General features: G+C 42.9%; 1 protein-coding gene across 1 annotated transcript; it reads left to right on the top strand.

The window, feature by feature from the left end:
* Positions 1-209: 209 nt before the first annotated feature.
* LOC145859569 (adenosine receptor A1) lies at positions 210-8,893 on the top strand. The gene is made up of 3 exons (XM_082959481.1): positions 210-775; positions 5,948-6,242; positions 7,721-8,893. Exons 1-3 carry the CDS (start codon positions 435-437, stop codon positions 8,102-8,104), a joined length of 1,020 nt encoding a protein of 339 aa, XP_082815607.1. The 5' UTR covers positions 210-434; the 3' UTR covers positions 8,105-8,893.
* The last annotated feature ends 11,517 nt before the right edge of the window (positions 8,894-20,410 follow it).

Consider the following 20,410-nt stretch of genomic DNA (forward strand, 5'->3'; position numbering starts at 1 on the left):
TTTTTCAACTTTCTATTCTGACTAATGATGACGACTAGTGGTGATGCGAGCTGAATTGGGAAACTGTGGACAAAGACCTCCGGCGCCGGTGTGACTCAATTACACTTTCACTGGAAAAAATTGTTTCTCCTCATTTTTAGGGAGTGGTTCACCAAGGTAACCGACTTTCACTGACACCACAGGACGCATGATGTGTCCAAAACAAATTCCATATTATGCTCAGTAACGGAGTCTCCAAAAGGACTGCACAACCTTAGCGCAATGATATCTAGGGCAATATCCTCCTAGGACGGATCGAATAAGACAGAACGCCATGCGTAAACAAGAGTTCCAGTGGCTCCCCGAATTCCAGAAAGGAATATTAGAACTTCTCCATCCTGTCTTTCTAAAGTACTAACAGAACCAGACAACCGGGCCTCCAGGCTACCGACAGGATGCCGTCTGGCCTGCCGCCTGCCCAAGCCCTCTACATCGGGATGGAGGTGATTATCGCAGTGTCCTCTGTGATCGGGAACGTGATGGTGGTCTGGGCTGTACGGATCAACCGTTCTCTGCGGGACACCACCTTCTGTTTCATAGTGTCTCTGGCTTTGGCGGATATTGCGGTGGGGGCTTTGGTCATCCCGTTGGCCATCACCATCAGCATCGGGCTCAAAACTCACTTCTACAGCTGCCTGCTGGTCGCATGCACCGTGCTGGTGCTCACGCAGAGTTCCATCCTCGCCCTGCTGGCCATCGCTATCGACCGTTACCTGAGAGTTAAAATACCCATGAGGTAAAAAATGAGAGAAAGAAAAGGGAAAATAGCCTTTATATTGTACTTTTCTTTTTGTCTCTGTTTGAAAGCTTTCTTTTCCAAGGTCACTTGGTTTAACATCTGCCTCGTTTGTTTGTTGGCAATGGCATCAGAGATATTGTGCAGTAAATGGCTATTTTGTTGCCTGATTTCCTGAATATGCTACTCAGCCTATTTATTATAGCTGAAACTATACAGCCTATTGACAGTTTTGCCAGACAGGCACAGTCAGCTCTCAGACAGAGATACTAACACAGAGATACTTCAACCACAGACAGACCATACAGACATTGTTATGCTCAGTACATAGCCAGTCTCAGTTGAGGACAAGTCTATGTTCATCATAGTCAAGGTGAGATGTGTGTAGCATACCTGCTCTATTTGCCTTTGAGGGCATTTCATAGCTGTTGAATTCCACACCAGTTTTGAGGTATGCTCTCCTAATGAGAGTTAGAACCTTACCATGTGTTGACCAGCCAGGCCCCTCGCAAACACCGGCCTGGTCTCATAGACTAGGCGCAACATAGTAAACGTAAATACAGGACACTCAAATTAGTATTATACTGTATGTTAAGTTTGGTATGGTTACATAATACAAAAGGTTACTTATGGGTGGTTGGTTGGGGTGAATGGGGAAGCATATAATGTGAACGTCTAGCAGCCTGAAGGTTGCGTGTTCGAATCTCATCACGGGCAAGTAGAAAGAGGAGGAAGGGAAGCGCTACTAAGGTACACAATAGTACATTTTGGTAGACAGAAGGTGCTCTTTGGTAAAAGGGGTGAATTGGTCGTCAAAAAGAAAGGAGGACCAAGGCACTCTTCATATAATTAATTAAAATGCCTTTATTACTATGGCATGTTCAATAGAAACAAAGTATTAAAAAATACGACGCATTTCGGCTGCGTGGCCTTCGTCAGGGAGTACAAAGAATAATACAATGTCCTCTTTTGAACAGCTTTTCCAATTAGCCCTAATTAGAAGAGGGAGTGGTTACAAAATTGATTGGACACATGAAAGAAAAAATCCAAATAAAAAAATCCAAATCAATTTATAACATTTTTGACATGCGTTTTTCTGGATTTTTTGTTGTTGTTATTCTGTCTCTCACTGTTCAAATAATAAATAAATTGATTAGCATTTTAATGAGGGAAATAAGTATTTGACCCCCCTCTCAATCAGAAAGATTTCTGGCTCCCAGGTGTCTTTGATACAGGTAACGAGCTGAGATTAGGAGCACACTCTTAAAGGGAGCGCTCCTAATCTCAGTTTGTTACCTGTATAAAAGACACCTGTCCACAGAAGCAATCAATCAATCAGATTCCAAACTCTCTACCATGGCCAAGACCAAAGAGCTCTCCAAGGATGTCAGGGACAAGATTGTAGACCTACACAAGGCTGGAATGGGCTACAAGACCATCGTCAAGCAGCTTGGTGAGAAGGTGACAACAGTTGGTGCGATTATTCGCAAATGGAAGAAACATAAAAGAACTGTCAATCTCCCTCGGCCTGGGGCTCCATGCAAGATCTCACCTCGTGGAGTTGCAATGATCATGAGAACGGTGAGTAATCAGCCCAGAACTACATGGGAGGGTCTTGTCAATGATCTCAAGGCAGCTGGGACCATAGTCACCAAGAAAACAATTGGTAACACACTACGCCGTGAAGGACTGAAATCCTGCAGCGCCCGCAATCCCCCTGCTCAAGAAGCACATATACATGCCCGTCTGAAGTTTGCCAATGAACATCTGAATGATTCAGAGGACAACTGGGTGAAAGTGCTGTGGTCAGATGAGACCAAAATGGTGCTCTTTGGCATCAACTCAACTCGCCGTGTTTGGAGGAGGAGGAATGCTGCCTATGACCCCAAGAACATCATCCCCACCGTCAAACATGGAGGTGGAAACATTATGCTTTGGGGGTGTTTTTCTGCTAAGGGGACAGGACAACTTCACCGCATCAAAGGGACGATGGACGGGGCCATGTACCGTCAAATCTTGGGTGAGAACATCCTTCCCTCAGCCAGGGCATTGAAAATGGGTCGTGGATGGGTATTCCAGCATGATAATGACCCAAAACACACGGCCAAGGCAACAAAGGAGTGGCTCAAGAAGAAGCACATTAAGGTCCTGGAGTGGCCTAGCCAGTCTCCAGACCTTAATCCCATAGAAAATCTGTGGAGGGAGCTGAAGGTTCAAGTTGCCAAACGTCAGCCTCGAAACCTTAATGACTTGGAGAAGATCTGCAAAGAGGAGTGGGACAAAATCCCTCCTGAGATGTGTGCAAACCTGGTGGCCAACTTCAAGAAACGTCTGACCTCTGTGACTGCCAACAAGGGTTTTGCCACCAAGTACTAAGTCATGTTTTGCAGAGGGGTCAAATACTTATTTCCCTCATTAAAATGCAAATCATTTTGTAACATTTTTGACATGCGTTTTTCTGGATTGTTTTGTTGTTATTCTGTCTCTCACTGTTCTTATAAACCTACCATTAAAATTATAGACTGATCATTTCTTTGTCAGTGGGCAAACGTACAAAATCAGCAGGGGATCAAATACTTTTTTCCCTCACTGTAAGGGCATTTCATATAAACTTTTAACCTAAATCCAATGACATGGTGACATTTATTGTTGATTTCACGTTGAATTCATGTTAGTTGACAACTCAACCAAATGTAAATCAAACCTAGACGTTGAACTGACATTTGTGCCGAGTGGGATGCATTATAGATCAGACAAGTACATCAGTATATTGGTATATAGTCAGTGTAGATTCTCTTTTATAACAGCACCAATAACTAGGCTGCATTTGAGATCCTTACAACAACCAAAAAAACATCATATGCACAGCTTGGCTGTAAAAGGAAGCTACAGTTAATTTGCCATTGAACGCATAATTGATCAATGTGATTATTGTGGTTGGTTGGCTGATCTTAATATGTAACGTCTCAGGCTGCCATCCTGCCCGGGACTCTGAATTTAACATAGGAAGCATCCCAAATGGCATCCTATTCCTTTTGGGTCCTGGTCAAAAGTAGTCAACTATAATGGGGAATAGGGTGCCATTTGGGCCAACCCTAATTTATTAAAGGAGTTGATAGTGAAAGGATCCATTTAGTCAACAAAGGTTGCCAGAAACTTTCCCTGCATATGAATGCACAGGGAAACATTAAACGTACAGATCAATGAAGGGAATTATTGAAGAGCTATTCCAGAAGCAACGTCTACTGGATCATTTATACACACTTAAGGGAGATAGCCTGAGCACTCATTGACCGACTGCTTCTTAGGAGATTGATGGTCTGTGAATGTGTGTGTGTGTGTGTGTGTGTGTCCTCAGTGACATTACGAGACTGGTGTGTGCCTGCGTGTGAATACGCACATACTGTATGTGTGTGCGCTTGCGTATGTGTCTATGTTTGTGCCTGTGTGTGTGACATTGAGTGGCAGCGAGTGTTTTATATCCTGGCAGCCCTGTGGCAGATTACTCAGTGGGTTCTCCTTCTAGCTTCCTGTGAGAGACCATTTATCCTCAGAGGTGTATGCATCACACCAACCACTGTGTGTGTGTGTGTGTGTGTGTGTGTGTGTGTGTGTGTGTGTGTGTGTGTGTGTGTGTGTGTGTGTGTGTGTGTGTGTGTGTGGTGTGTGTGTGTGTGTGCGAGAGAGAGAGAGAGAGATAGAGAGAGACAGACAGACAGAGTGAGAGAGAGAATGTGTGAGAGAGAAAGAGACAGACAGAGAGAGAGAAAGAGACCGGAAGGGGAGAGAATGTGTAGAGAGAGTCAGTAGGGCTGCAAAGAGACAGTAAAGGAGTGTGTGTTTCTGTGAGTGTGTGGTAAAGATGTGTGGGTTTCTCTTGAGATGATTTACTTGTTGTCTGAGTGTGTGTTGTACTTTCACACCTCAGAGAAGCAACTCCTTCAGCAAACTCACACTAACCAAAGATATATATGTCTAACAGCAATGCTTCCTCTGCTCTGGTGTGTGAGCAGAGCACCTCAGTTCATTCCTCTTGTATAGTGACTCAGCGATGACCTTCAAAAGGAGGAAAGAATCCCAGATTTGTATTATAAACTTGGATGTAATTCAGAAGTTTGACAGAGTTGTAGACAGTCTAGTGAGGTACCGACGTACTGTACCATGGATTGCAGAACACGGTGGACACAAGCCAATCGCAGTGATTCTTTTCTCGGAACATTAGTCAGTCAGCCAAGACTTGGAGCTTGTTGGATATACTCTCATATCCAGCAGCTGTGCGTGGATCAAAAAGCACAGGTCCAAATCCCTATCTCCATCCATGGCTAATTTAGGAAATTGTCAATTTTAGCTAGCTAGCCACCAGAGGACAACACAAGGAGATGCAACAATTTAAGTTGTTTCTGTCAATAACGTATGATCTTAATGTGATTTGGTTGGAGTGAAGCCAAAATCTAACAGTTGAACACACTTAGTTTAGCTCAATGCTGATTGGCAAATTTGTATCCTTTTATTTTTTTATCAAGGGAGGCCAAATGGTACTTGGCTTGCCTTGCATTCAATGGTATGGGCGGCAACAATGTCATACTCGTTTGGACCAGAGAGCATCAGATAGATGGTCTACACGTAGATGGACAGAGGGACGCCGTTTCGCTCGCTCGGATGCTTTCTCCTGTTAGATACATTCAGCCTCTTGCGAATTGAAGGAAAATTATGAAACACAGAGAGACGAAGCATACATTATTTTATTTATTTTTATTCGTCAATTTTTTAGGGAAGCCTGTCTTCCCTTGGCATCCATGAATACATGCCACTGGTCATATCTGTTAAAGTGTAGGTTCATTCCATTAAAAAACACAATGTTTTGACAAGTTGCATGCTCTGAAAACAGTCTGCCGTGCATTACACAAACGTGTTCTCTAAGTCAAACAACAAAGCTCTTGAAAGCATGTAAATGGGAACTAAAATATGATGTAAATGGGAACTAAAAGATAATGTAAATGGGAACTAAAAGATAATGTAAATGGGAACTAAAAGATAATGTAAATGGGAACTAAAATATAATGTAAATGGGAACTAAAAAATGATGTAATGGGAACTAAAAGAGGTACAGCTCAGTATACACTAACACCTCAGTATACACTAACACCCGTTTTTTGTCTCCTGTCTCCACAGCTACAAACGTGTGGTGACTCCGCGGCGCGCGGGCACGGCGGTGGTGGTGTGTTGGATGGTTGCCATCGTGGTCGGCTTGACGCCCATGCTGGGCTGGAACAACCTGCAGCGTCTCCGTGACAACGGATCCCTGGTGACAACTGACCTCTTAGTGACGTGTCAGTTTGAGAACGTCATCAGCATGGACTACATGGTTTACTTCAACTTCTTCGGCTGGGTGCTGCCGCCCCTCGTCCTCATGCTGCTCATCTATGCTGAGATCTTTTACATGATACACCGGCAGCTCAACAAGAAGGTGACTGTCTACAATCTACAATAACTAGCCTTGTTAAAGCTGACTCTCTTGAAGTTAAAACAATGGTGACGGCAACGTTCAGTCTGGTTTAACCAGGCTATAGAATCAGATGATCCACTGGCAGCTTGACAAGAAGCATAGCCTCGTCCCAGATCTGTTTGTGTGGTCTTTCCAACTCCTAGGGTCATTGTCAAATGGCATTAACGATAGGAGTTGAAAAGACAGCACAAACAGACCTGGGACCAGGCTACATGAAGGTCACTTGTCTAGACTCTAGACTAGAGTCAGATGAATAGGACAGAATGAACTGAGTGTGTTTGATAAGCATAGCAGGGAGGTAGAGGGAGGTAGAGGTAGAGGGAGGTTTGCGGCGAGGTAGAGGGAAGTGGGAGGTAGAGGGAGGTAGAGGGAGGTGAAGGGAGGTAGAGGGAAGTGGGAGGAGGAGGGAGGTAGAGGGAGGTAGAGGGAGGTGGAGGGGGGTGACGGGCATTAGAGGGAGGTAGATGGAGGTGGAGGGAGTTGGAGGGAGGTGAAGGGCATTAGAGGGAGGTGGAGGGAGGTAGAGGGAGGTGAAAGGAGTTGGAGGGAGGTGGAGGGAGGTAGAGGGAGGTGGAGGGCGTTAGAGGGAGGTGGAGGGCGTTAGAGGGAGGTGGAGGGCGTTAGAGGGAGGTGGAGGGAGGTAGAGGGAGGTGAAAGGAGTTGGAGGGAGGTGGAGGGCGTTAGAGGGAGGTGGAGGGCGTTAGAGGGAGGTGGAGGGCGGTGGAGGGAGGTAGAGGGAGGTGGAGGGCGTTAGAGGGAGGTGGAGGGAGTTGGAGGGATGTGGCGGGAGGTAGAGGGAGGTGGAGGGCGTTAGAGGGAGGTGGAGGGATGTGGAGGGAGGTAGAGGGAGGTGGAGGGCGTTAGAGGGAGGTGGAGGGAGGTAGAGGGAGGTGGAGGGAGGTAGAGGGAGGTGGAGGGCGTTAGAGGGAGGTGGAGGGAGGTGGAGGGAGGTAGTGGGAGGTGGAGGGCGTTAGGGAGAGGTGAAAGGAGTTGGAGGGAGGAGGAGTGAGTTAGAGGGAGTTGATGGAGGGAGGAAGGCGGATGCAGGTAGAGGGAGGTAGAGGGAAGCGGAGGAGTTTACATTTGATGTAGAAATCAGCAGTCGTGTGGCTTGCACCAGAAAGGTAACAGGAACAGGTTATCCCCTCAGGGCTGACAGCTTAGACAGACATTATTCAGCAGAGGTGCTGATTGTCGGCTGAAATGACAGGTTTTTTAAATCAAGTGGCAATTCACTCCACCCAGGACACACTGCTGTGCAAATGAAACACACTTAGAATACAATACAATGTAATAGAATAACTTAGTTTTTACCAGAGAGAACATTGGTTAACTTGTAAGAATGCGTTACAGAAATGTATAACACTGTAAGGTTTTCCAAAAGACCAACCTCTGAATCTGAACTCTAAATCGCCTTCCTCTTCTCCCTCCTATCCCAGGTGACAGCGAGCCACACAGACCCAACCCGTTACTATGGGAAGGAACTTAAACTAGCCAAGTCCCTGGCCCTGGTCCTCTTCCTGTTTGCCATCAGCTGGCTTCCTCTACACATCCTCAACTGTATCACGCTGTTCTGCCCGGACTGTAAAAAGCCCATATTCCTTATCTACATCGCCATCCTGCTCACGCACGGCAACTCTGCCGTCAACCCCATCGTCTACGCATTCCGCATCAAGAAATTCCGGAATGCGTTCCGGAAGATCTGGGAGCAGTATGTGCTGTGTAGGGACCCGGTGGGCAAGCTGCCCCAGAGAGGGAGTCAGAGGGGCCAGAGTGGAGTGGAGAGGAGGCTAAGGGGGAACGATGATGACGATGACGTCTGATCTGGTGATGAAGATGTCGGGATGTGAAGACACTGGATTATTAGTTCAGACGGATGTACATGAGAACGGTTTCTATGTTGATTTGCCTGCTGGTTAGAGAAAGATGTGGAGGTGGTGGGAGGGACCTTAAGCTCAGTTTGACCCCACACAGTGAGGGCGTTCTTGCAAGAAATGTTACAGACTGAGTGTTGAAATGTTACCTCACACAAGGTGGACTGGATTGGCTGAACTAACTATCCACCGGTGACTAGGTTCTGACACCATTGGTTATCTGATCTCTCTTCATTCTAGAATGCAGCAGAATGTCGTCACTCCTATATGACATTACCTGACCTGACGTAAGACAATGCAACTGAACAGAACAATGGAGTCGTCAGATCACCATGGTGATTAGGATTCCGAATTAAAAGGAATGGCGGAACTACTAACAATGACTAACCATCTCCTATTGGCTTAGGGAACAATCATGTCATATGGGCCAAAGGGCTTCCAGAAGGTACCGATAGGAACTTTTTGAACTCAATCACTAAGTGTTTGTTAGTAGCACATAATGAACACTGCGCTACTTTTAAACTTGACCCACATAGTCTCTGGTCAAAAGTAGTGCACTATATAGGGCGCCATTTAAGATGCACCCTATGACTACAGTATTGGTGTCAGATGGTTGGAGGGCAGGGCTGCTCCATCTGTAAACTTTGAACTGAACTAAAAACACATGGCCTTTCTATACAGACAACCTCACATGAGCGCAAAGCTAAATGTCTCTCTCATTCTGTATAAGGAAGAGAAAAAGCTCATTCCTCCGATACTGAAATGTCATATTCCATAGCCTTATGCACCACAGGGCACTGAGGGTCAGAGCAGAGCCATATAGGCCTACTTTATATACATATACGGCTCTGGAAAGAAGGACAAAGAGAGGGTTGTTTGGAAATTAAGAGTTAATTTCCAAAAATGCGATATCCACCAATTTTTCACATTTGTGTTTTTGTATCTGAAATGATTGCTTATGGGTACCTTCATGTGTGTGTGTGTGTGTAACAAAATTTTTAATTCATAGACTTTAGATGTGAATTAAATTGTGTTTTTTTTTGCAAAACACTATATATCCATTGTTTAGCTGGAATGGAATGTTTGTATCCTGTATATTTGACTGTGACATGTGGTTGTCTCATCTAATTATCTTATTATGAATGCACTAACTGTAAGTCACTCTGGAGCATCTGCAAAATAATTCAAATATCTAATGTAAATGTTTTACATACAGATCTCATATTACTGTATGAATTATAAAAATGATGTATAATTTGTATAGTTCTTTATTGAAAATGTAGTTATTAGTTACATTAGACTGTGTAAAACCTATCAGTACTACTTATTTCTCTGAGAGTGAGGCGGATATATAGCATTTTGCAAAAAAAGTGTATATTTTTGTCTCTGAAATTAAACCATCAAGTGATAAAATTGTAACAAATTACGTGTCTGTCATTGAACGACCCCATGCCGTGATTAGTGAACAAAACTATGTCTCTTTCATAAGTTCTTTAAACAATAAAAGACAATTTACCAACATTTCTGAAAACAGGTATAGTGTTTTGGAAATAAACTCTTCTCTCTCTCTCTAACCTAGCCTGCACTCAGTTTTCTATGTCGCTACAGATATTATAATATGTGACGTTAAATAGAATGGTAAATGCAGCGATCAGGCTGGTTCAACCAGGCCAGGTTATGAAGGTGAATTGGGACAAAACTCAACTGTTTTGACCAGGTAAAATGTCACCAACCTGATTCAAGTGTCCTCCCTTTTCCATTTATCCAGGCTGCATCACATACGGCCGTGATTGGTTGTCCTATAGGGCGGTGTAAAATTGGCCCAGCGTTGTCTGGGTTTCGCCTGGGTAGGCCGTCATTGTAAATAAGAATTTGTTCTTAACTGACTTGCCTAGTTAAATAAAAAATATATTTACAGGAATGCTCACAGCGAGGGCATGTCTGGGTGATGCCAAGGGTCCCCTTGCAGGGCTTTCGCCTATAGAGCTCCATTTTTATGGCATGGTCTGCCTATCCATGTGAGAGACGCAGACTCAGTCTCAACCTTTAAGTCTTTATTGAAGACTCATCTCTTCAGTAGGTCCTATGATTGAGTGTAGTCTGGCCCAGGGTTGTGAAGGTGAACGGAAAGGCACTGGAGCGACAAATCACCCTTGCTGTTTCTGCCTGGCCGGTTCCCCTCTCTCCACGGGGATTCTCTGCCTCTAACCCTATTACAGGGGCTGAGTCACTGGCTTACTGGTGCTCTTCCCTAGGAGGGGTGCGTCACTTGAGTGGGTTGAGTCTCTGACGTGATCTTCCTGTCCGGGTTGGCACCCCCATCGGGTTTGTGCTGTGGGGGAGATCTTTGGGGGGCTATACTCAGCCTTGCCAGCAGCATACCACCCTGGCTTGCTTCTAAAGCTAAGCAGGGTTGGTCCTGGTTAGTCCCTGGATGGGAGACCAGATGCTGCTGGAAGAGGTGTTGGAGGGCCAGTAGGAAGCACTCTTTCCTCTGGTCTAAAAAATACCCCAATGCCCCAGGGCAGTGATTGGGGACACTGCTCTGTGTAGGGTGCTGTCTTTTGGATGGGATGTTAAACGGGTGTCCTGACTCTCTGAGGTCATTAAAGATCCCATGGCACATATTGTAAGAGTTGGGGTGTTAACCCTGGTGTCCTGGCTAAATTCCCAAGCTGTCCCTCATACCATGGTCACCTAATCATCCCCAGCTTACAATTGGCTCATTCATCCCCCTCTTCTCCCCTGTAACTATTCCCCAGGTTGTTGCTGTAAATGAGAATGTGTTCTTGGTTAAATAAAAATTGTCTCAGGGTAGTAAGTTGGTGGTTGAAGATATCCCTATAGTGGTGTGGGAGCTGTGCTTTGGCAAAGTGGAAGGGGTTATATCCTGCCTGGTTGGCCCTGTCTGGTGTATAGTCAGATGGGGCCAGTGTCTCCCGACCCCTCCTGTCTCAGCCTTTAGTAATTATGCTGCAATAGTTTATGTGTCGGGGGGCTAGGGTCAGTCTGTTATATCTGGAGTATTTATCTTGTCTTATCCGTTGTCCTGTGTGAATTTAAGTATGCTCCCTCTAATTCTCTTTCTCGAGAGAGCCCTAGGAACATGCCTCAGGACTACCTGGCCTGATGACTCCTTGCTGTCCCCAGCCCACCTGGTCATGCTGCTGCTCCAGTTTCAACTGTTCTACCTGCGGCTATGGAACCCTGACCTGTTCACCGGATGTGCTACCTTGTCACGGACCTGCTGTTTTCGACTCTCTCTCTACAGCACCTGCTGCCTCTAACTCTGAAAGCTCGGCTATGAAAAGCCAACTGACATCTATTCCTGAGGTGCTGACCTGTTGCACCCTCTACAACCACTGTGATTATTATTATTTGACCCTGCTGGTCATCTATGAACATTTGAACATCTTGGCCATGTTATAAGGAACTGTTATAATCTTGTTATAATCTTCACCTGGCACAGCCAGAAGAGGACTGGCCACCCCTCAGAGCTTGGTTCCTCTCTAGGTTTCTTCCTAGGTTCCAGCCTTTCTAGGGAGCTTTTCCTAGCCACCGTGCTTCTACATCTGCATTGCTTGCTGTTTGGGGTTTTAGGCTGGGTTTCTGTATAGCACTTTGTGACATCGGCTGATATAAAAAGGGCTTTATAAATACATTTGATTGAGTGACTGATTGATTGCTGGTCTTCTCTATGTTGTATGTTCGACTGCAAACAGGACATCTCTCAAACAACTGCAGCATGCAATCCTCATAAACAATGGGGAGCCAGGCCCAGCCAATCAAAGTGAGTTTTTCCCCACAAAAGGGCTTTATTACAGACAGAAATACTCCTCAGTCTCATCAGCTATCCGGGTGGCTGGTCTCAGATGATCCCGCAGGTGACGAAGCCGGATGTGAAGGTCCTGGGCTGGTGTGGTAACACGTGGTCTGTGGTTGTGAGGCCGGTTGGACGTACTGCCAAATTCTCTAAAACAATGTCGGAGAAATTAACATTCAATTCTCTGGCGACAGCTCTGATGGACATTCCTGCAGTCAGCATGTCAATTGCACACTCTCTCAAAATGTTGACATCTGTGGCACTGGGTTGTATAACAAAACTGCACATTTAAGAGTGGCCTTTTATTGTCCCCAGCACAAGGTGCACCTGTGTAATGATCATGCTGTTTAATCAGCTTCTTGATATGACACACCTGTCAGGTGGCTGGATTATCTTGGCAAAGGACAAATGCTCACTAACAGGGATGTAAAGAAATGTGTGCATAGAATTTGAAGGAAATAAGCTTTTCGTGTGTATGGAAAATTTCTGGGATCTTTCATTTCGGCTCATGAAACACTTTACATGTTGCGTTTATATTTTGGTTCAGTATACTTCATCTTATGAGGTGGTGTTGACTGGGAGGGCCTATGACAGGGTGATACAAAAGACAGCAAAGAGGTCAATTGCATTTTGTTCTAAAGAAAGTACAAAGCTTTTTGATAATCACTTCACAACCAAAATTACTGTACTAGTTGTATCTGCTTGGCTGGGTAATTAACATACTAGTTTATCAAACTGGGTCATTTTTAATACAGCTTTTCACATAACACATATGTTACCATTTTCGATGAAGTCATCAGGGCAGTAAATTGGGTAAAGCTATACTGAACAAAAATATAAACGCAACATGTAAAGTGTTGGTCCCATGTTTTATGAGGTGAAATAAAAGATCCCGGAAATGTAAATCGTTGAAATTGTTGCATGTTGCTTTTTGTTCAGTACAATTCTAGGTCGTCATTAGTTACCACAGTCATAAAGTCCGCCTTTTTCTACAATGTATCTTCTTTAAATGTTATTTTAAACATAACCACACTGCTAACCTTATGCCTAAACCTTAAATTAAGACCAAAAAGCTATTTTTGGTTTTCATGAATTTTTACAATATAGACAATTTTGACTTTGTGGCTATGGTAACTAGTGGAAACCTTAATTCTATGCTTTACAGATGTAGATTGACTGTAGATCCAGATTGCATTAGATTCAGGCCGGTGACGTTCCTCCTAGTTCACTCTAAAAAAAAAGAAGAAGTTTGAGATGAGTTAGCAACCACCATAGCTGCATCCATTATTTAGTTTTGCCCTAGACAAAACATAATACACTTGTATGAGCTACGAACTAACTTGCAAATCCGATTTGTAGGCTAACGGTAGCTAACCCGCCTCCTTAGCATTATCAAACGATAACGTTACATAACCAGCAGTATCTAGACAATAAACTTGTATGAGTTACAACCGAACTAAATTGTAATGCGGTAGCTAGCTACAGTACGATAACGTTAGCTAAAACGTTAGCTAACGTTAGCTAAAACATTAGCTACCCTGCCTCGCTAGCTAACGTTAGCTAGCCTGCCCCGCTTTATTAAAAATATTGTTTGAATTTATTTCATTTTTTAAAATGACATTTCAAATTACAATACAATAACAAAAAAATATATATAGGACATCACTACACTCAGAGTTGGGTAGGTTACATTTTAAATAATCATTTTAAGTAATCCGTTAGTTACTAGTTACCTGTCCAAAATTGTAATTAGTAACGTTACCTTTGGATTACCCAAACTCAGTAACTTCATCTGATTACATTCAGTACATTTTAGATTACTTTCCCCTTAAGAGGCATTAGAAGACAAAAATGTATGTTACCAATTGAACCACATCTATTACAAGATAAGTAAATGTGAATGTTTACATAGCTGGCCATATATGGATGTTAAATGTTACTTTATGGGTTGGTTATGTAGGCTTCTTCTAACCCATCGCTTTCTATTACATATAATACGATTAAATATCTTTACATTCATATATATCATTTATAAGTGCACAAATGGATTTAGCAGCTACAGATTGCCCCTTTAAGTCTATCAAAAGTGTGCGAGTTTGAACATGTGTCCATTCGGCCTATGGATTTATTTATTTTATCAGCATGAATTAGATTTAGCAATAAAAGCCCCACTTTTATTCCATAGGCTGGGATCCGCACTATGCAGCTGTTACAAGAACGCATTTTTCGCTGGCTGTCCACTGCTTTGAAAAACAATGATTGACAGGCACCTTAAACTTCTTGAACTCAATTAATATTGGGTTCAAACACACATTTAAATTTGTGAACAGCCATCCACAAAAAACACAATCCGTAAGGCATAAATAACTAAATGAGAGAGCAGCAGTGAGATTCACATCAATGCGCTATGTAGATATCAATAATAAGTGATATCCGTATCGCAGTAGACTACACCACTGCTGTCATCCTTACCTCCAAGCGTTTATTCAAGTTGTATAATCTTTGGATGCCGACAGCAGTCGCACCATTGGAAGAATTTAGCTTGGACTGTAGCCTACAAAAGTCTATTCCTGCTCTTTTCCCATGATCCATCAAACACATTTGGTGTGTCATCAGGGGCGAAAATCTGATATCAACTTTGGAGGGGACAATTACATGAAATTTTCTCAAGAGCAATTCCTGAGGGGGACACCAAAAGTAGTGCTGTAACACATAGCCTACATTGTAATATGGTAAATGTATATTGAGGAACCAAAGAAATAAGGTGTTTGCCGTACTCCTAACTACCGGTACCCAAAACGACACAACTAATCACAACAGCAATACCATTGCCTTTAACAAATCTTGGTTCAGTCACCAGTTTAAGTTGAGAGTGGGGGTATCCATGGCATTTTCCAATTATGTTCCTATTTTACAAGTCAAAAAAATTGAGAACCTTTCATAATGTTGCCAAACAAAGACTCAACAAACTTACCTGAGACTCCGTCTCTGCCAGTCTGTCCCTGCATATCTGTCCCCAACTCTGCTGTCTGTGTGCCATCTGTTGCCTTGCTCTGCCTAATGACATCATTGTGAAACATTTCCATTAGAATTTCATTTCTTTCTTATGAACATGTTATCAACTAGTCTTTGAGATATTAGGCTACTAGGGTTCTTACTTTGCGTTTTGGTGTACTGAAAAATACTCTGATGTTCGTCTTTTATTTTTCTGCCATTTTTCTACCTGGCTGGCTGGCTACACACACACACACAGTGTGTAGGTTATTTACAGTAGGAGATGGGCTTCTATCATCTTCAATCATTCTATTTGGGCTTCGATCTAAAAGGTAGCTAGCAAATGTGAAACGGATTAAAATGACAAGAGTTGACAGCTGTATGAGTTCACCATTTACACAACATATGCTGCAACCTTTTGTAATTTTAATAGTTTGTTTCATATTGGCTGGCTTCCAACAATAGCTGAATTTGCAAAGCTAGCGAGCACCAATTCCGTTTCAGTGGTGTTTGCTATAATCTTTGCTACCCGGGTTAAATAAAATAAATAAAAGTTCCCTTGCGACAATTTAGCTTTTTCAACGAGACCATTAAATATATTTAAGACAATGGTAGAAGAGAGTGTAGTTCTGTTCAGTTTGGACTTCAGTTTGTCGCAATCTTTTGAAACTTAAAAACGCACTATTAAGTGTCTATAATCAGCACAATTGCTTTCATTGCGTATTATTAATATTATTTAAATTACATAGTTATGTTTCAGTGATATATTGGGGGGGACAAATCATATTTTTCCCAGGATGGGGGGGTCGTGTCCCCCCCATCCCCCCGGGATTTCCGCCCCTGTGTGTCATCATAGTGGTCTCTGACTTGTGGTCAGACTCCTTCAGGTGGAAGAAATTTAAACCTGCGCCTTTTTTCAATGATGATTTGAATGTCATTGAGAAAACAGAGAAGTGTCAGAGATTTTTTTTCGCGAACAACCTCTGAATTTAAAAGTAATCCTCGAAGTAATCATCTAGTGTTTCAAAAGTATCTGAAATCTGATACAATATTTGTGCTGGTAACGTAACGGATTAAAGTAAAATAATAAAATCACTACACATGAATTGAGTTAAAGTACCTAAAATTAAAAATTAAAAATAAGGTCAGGGGTTACAATTGTACAAACATATGATAGAGTTGTAAGAATACAGTGTTTTTTGTTGTTCTTGACAAATTCTAGAGATTTCAAGTAAAAATATATTGCATTTGGGGACACATTTCAAATATTTGTTATTGTGTATTTACCAGAGAGAATAAAGAAATTAACGACTAATTCAGTAGTTTTGTTTTCATTTGAATTATAACATATTACATATTTCATTGTAAATACATTGGTCTTATTAATGAAATAAAAAATGTAGACACTCGCGCCAAAATAACTTTAGAGTCACACTCATAGAAAATGTGTATTATAGTTTCCACTTCTTAATCACAGGAAATGCATATGTCCTCTAAATCCATTCATTTATTATTGCAAGGGTATATTTTGTGAAATATTATAAAATTAATTTATTTTATTTGATATGCAACATTTGTAAGGGAGCAACCAAGCTTTCTTACATTCAATTTCACTAATATATGCATCCCAGAAGAATTTCCCTCTAGGAGATCTTGTTCTTGGAGTTAAAAAGTATGTATTATTACATTTATTATCCAGCAGGGGGCAACCTTCTAATATAAATTGTGCATCTATCTTGACATGTTCTCCAAAACACATATGAGATTTCATTAAGTCCTGAAGGTATTGCTTTGCATATAGAATTAAATTCTTTATAATATATTGGGAAGTTATATGTTCCTAAGAACTTTCTATACAAGAAAGTACCGGTCAAAAGTTGTACAACACCTAGTCATTCAAGGGTTTCTTTATTTTTCTTCTATTTTCCAAATTGTAGAATAGTAGTGAAGATACCAAAACTATGAAATAACACATATGGAATCATGTAGTAACCAAAAAAGTGTTAAACAAATCAAAATATATTTTATATTTGAAATTCTTCAAATAAACTGGCTCTCATGAGGACCACCTGTAACGGCTGTCGTGAGAGAGAGTAGACCAAGGTGCAGCGGAGTTAGTGTTCATCTTGAGTTTTAATAAACGTAAGAACACTATACAACAAAACAAGAAAACCGACAGCCAAACAGTACTGTCAGGTGCAAGACACTAAACAGAAACAATTACCCACAAAACCCCAACGGAAAAACAGGCACTTATGTGTGACTCCCAATCAGCAAAAACACTCTACAGCTGTGCCTGATTGGAAGCCACACGGCCAAAATCAATGAAACAAACCAACATAGAAAAATGCACATAGAACACCCACCCAATGTAACACCCTGGCCTAACCAAAATAAAGAACAAAAACCCCTCTCTATGGCCAGGGCGTTACACCACCACAGGAAAGGAAGACCCAGAATTAGCCTTCATGGTCGAATTGCTGCAAATAAATCACTACTAAAGAACACCAATAAGAAGAAGAGACTTGCTTTGGCAAAGAAACACGAGCAATGAACATTAGACCGGTGGAAATCTGTCCTTTGGTCTGATGAGTCCAAATTTGAGATTTTTGGTTCCAACCGCCGTGTCTTTGTGGGACGCAGAGTAGGTGAACGGATGATCTCTGCATGTGTGGTTCCCACCGTGAAGCATGGAGGAGGTGTGATGGTGTGGGGGGGCTTTGTTGGTGACACTGTGATTTATTTAGAATTCAATGCACACATAACCAGCACAGTTACAGAGCATTCTGCCGCGATACGCCATCCCATCTGGTTTGCGCTTAGTGGAACTATCATTTGTTTTTCAACAGGACAATGACCCAGCACACCTCCAGGCTGTGTAAGGGCTATTTGACCAAGGAGAGTGATGGAGTGCTGCATCAGATTACCTGGCCTCCACAATCACCCAACCTCCACCCAATTGAGATGGTTTGGGATGAGTTGGACTGCAGAGTGAAGGAAAAGCAGCCAACAAGTGCTCAGCATATGTAGGACCTCCTTCAAGACTGTTGGAAACACATTCCAAGTGAAGCTGGTTAAGAGAATGCCAAGAGTGTGCAAAGCTGTCATTAAGGCAAAGGGTGGCTACTTTGAAGAATCTCAAATATATTTTGGTTTGGTTACTACATGATTCCATATGTGTTATTTCATAGTTTTTATGTCTTCACTATTATTCTACAATGTAGAAAATAGTAAAAATAAAGAAAAACCCTTGAATGAGTAGGTGTGTCCAAACTTTCGACTGGTACTGTATATATTATGTATATATATATATATATATATACACTGCTCAAAAAAATAAAGGGAACACTTAAACAACACAATGTAACTCCAAGTCAATCACACTTCTGTGAAATCAAACTGTCCACTTAGGAAACAACACTGATTGACAATAAATTTCACATGCTGTTGTGCAAATGGAATAGACAACAGGTGGAAATTATAGACAATTAGCAAGACACCCCCAATAAAGGAGTGGTTCTGCAGGTGGGAACCACAGACCACTTCTCAGTTCCTATGCTTCCTGGCTGATGTTTTGGTCACTTTTGAATGCTGGGCGGTGCTTTCACTCTAGTGGTAGCATGAGACGGAGTCTACAACCCACACAAGTGGCTCAGGTAGTGCAGCTCATCCAGGATGGCATATCAATGCGAGCTGTGGCAAGAAGGTTTGCTGTGTCTGTCAGCGTAGTGTCCAGAGCATGGAGGCGCTACCAGGAGACAGGCCAGTACATCAGGAGACGTGGAGGAGGCCGTAGGAGGGCAACAACCCAGCAGCAGGACCGCTACCTCCGCCTTTGTGCAAGGAGGAGCAGGAGAAGCACTGCCAGAGCCCTGCAAAATGACCTCCAGCAGGCCACAAATGTGCATGTGTCTGCTCAAACGGTCAGAAACAGACTCCATGAGGGTGGTATGAGGGCCCGACGTCCACAGGTGGGGGTTGTGCTTACAGCCCAACACCTTGCAAGACGTTTGGCATTTGCCAGAGAACACCAAGATTGGCAAATTCGCCACTGGCGCCCTGTGCTCTTCACAGATGAAAGCAGGTTCACACTGAGCACGTGACAGACGTGACAGAGTCTGGAGACGCCGTGGAGAACGTTCTGCTGCCTGCAACATCCTCCAGCATGACCGGTTTGGCGGTGGGTCAGTCATGGTGTGGGGTGGCATTTCTTTGGGGGGCCGCACAGCCCTCCATGTGCTCGCCAGAGGTAGCCTGACTGCCATTTGGTACCGAGATGAGATCTTCAGACCCCTTGTGAGACCATATGCTGGTGCGGTTGGCCCTGGGTTCCTCCTAATGTAAGACAATGCTAGACCTCATGTGGCTGGAGTGTGTCAGCAGTTCCTGCAAGAGGAAGGCATTGATGCTATGGACTGGCCCGCCCGTTCCCCAGACCTGAATCCAATTGTGCACATCTGGGACATCATGTCTCGCTCCATCCACCAACGCCAAGTTGCACCACAGACTGTCCAGGAGTTGGCGGATGCTTTAGTCCAGGTCTGGGAGGAGATCCCTCAGGAGATCATCCGCCACCTCATCAGGAGCATGCCCAGGCGTTGTAGGGAGGTCATACAGGCACGTGGAGGCCACACACACTACTGAGCCTCATTTTGACTTGTTTTAAGGACATTACATCAAAGTTGGATCAGCCTGTAGTGTGGTTTTCCACTTTAATTTTGAGTGTGACTCCAAATCCAGACCTCCATGGGTTGATAAATTGGATTTCCATTGATTATTTTTGTGTGATTTTGTTGTCAGCACATTCAACTATGTCAAGAAAAAAGTATTTAATAAGATTATTTATTTCATTCAGATATAGGATGTGTTGTTTAAGTCTTCCCTTTATTATTTTGAGCAGTATATATATTTCTTTACTGAAAAAAATCAATCAATCAATTCATCAACCAAACTGCGCAGCGGACATTTGATGAATAGTAAAAGACATTGTTACAAAACACAAAAAAGTTCAATGGCATTAAAGATTGTCAAGCCAAGCATTTGATATTGGGTAGGGAGGGATGTATTTTCTGTTTGTCCAGATTGATAGTCTATTTATTGTGTTGTTGAAAACGCAAACCATGATATTGAAGCGCCCAGTCGGTATGCTTTGTTCATTGGCTGTGTGGTGCATTGGTACAGAAACCTGTTGGTGATACAATTTTTATTTGTTTTGCATATATTTTATATAATCTTAAATATGGCATCAAAATGTTGAAAATGTGATGTCCTCCTAGCTGATGATAGTCTGCAGCCAGCTCTGATCGTAGTGTATGTCACGGCTGTCTAGGACCAGTGGAGATGTGGAATCAGGAGCAGGAGACAGAGGGCCGGAGCAACTGTGTTTTAATAATAATAGCAAACGCAATAGCCGTAGGGCACAGGGCGCGTGGCGAAGT

This window comes from Salmo salar, chromosome 12 (genome assembly GCF_965601325.2).
Source record: "Salmo salar chromosome 12, fSalSal1, whole genome shotgun sequence".
NCBI classification, from domain to species: Eukaryota; Metazoa; Chordata; class Actinopteri; order Salmoniformes; family Salmonidae; genus Salmo; species Salmo salar.

Coding starts and splice junctions, on each gene's coding strand:
- LOC145859569 (XM_082959481.1), top strand. CDS start 435: ATGCCGTCTGGCCTGCCGCCTGCCCAAGCCCTCTACATCGGGATGGAG. Junction 776..5,947: donor AGAGTTAAAATACCCATGAG/GTAAAAAATGAG, acceptor CTGTCTCCACAG/CTACAAACGTGTGGTGACTC. Junction 6,243..7,720: donor ACCGGCAGCTCAACAAGAAG/GTGACTGTCTAC, acceptor CTCCTATCCCAG/GTGACAGCGAGCCACACAGA.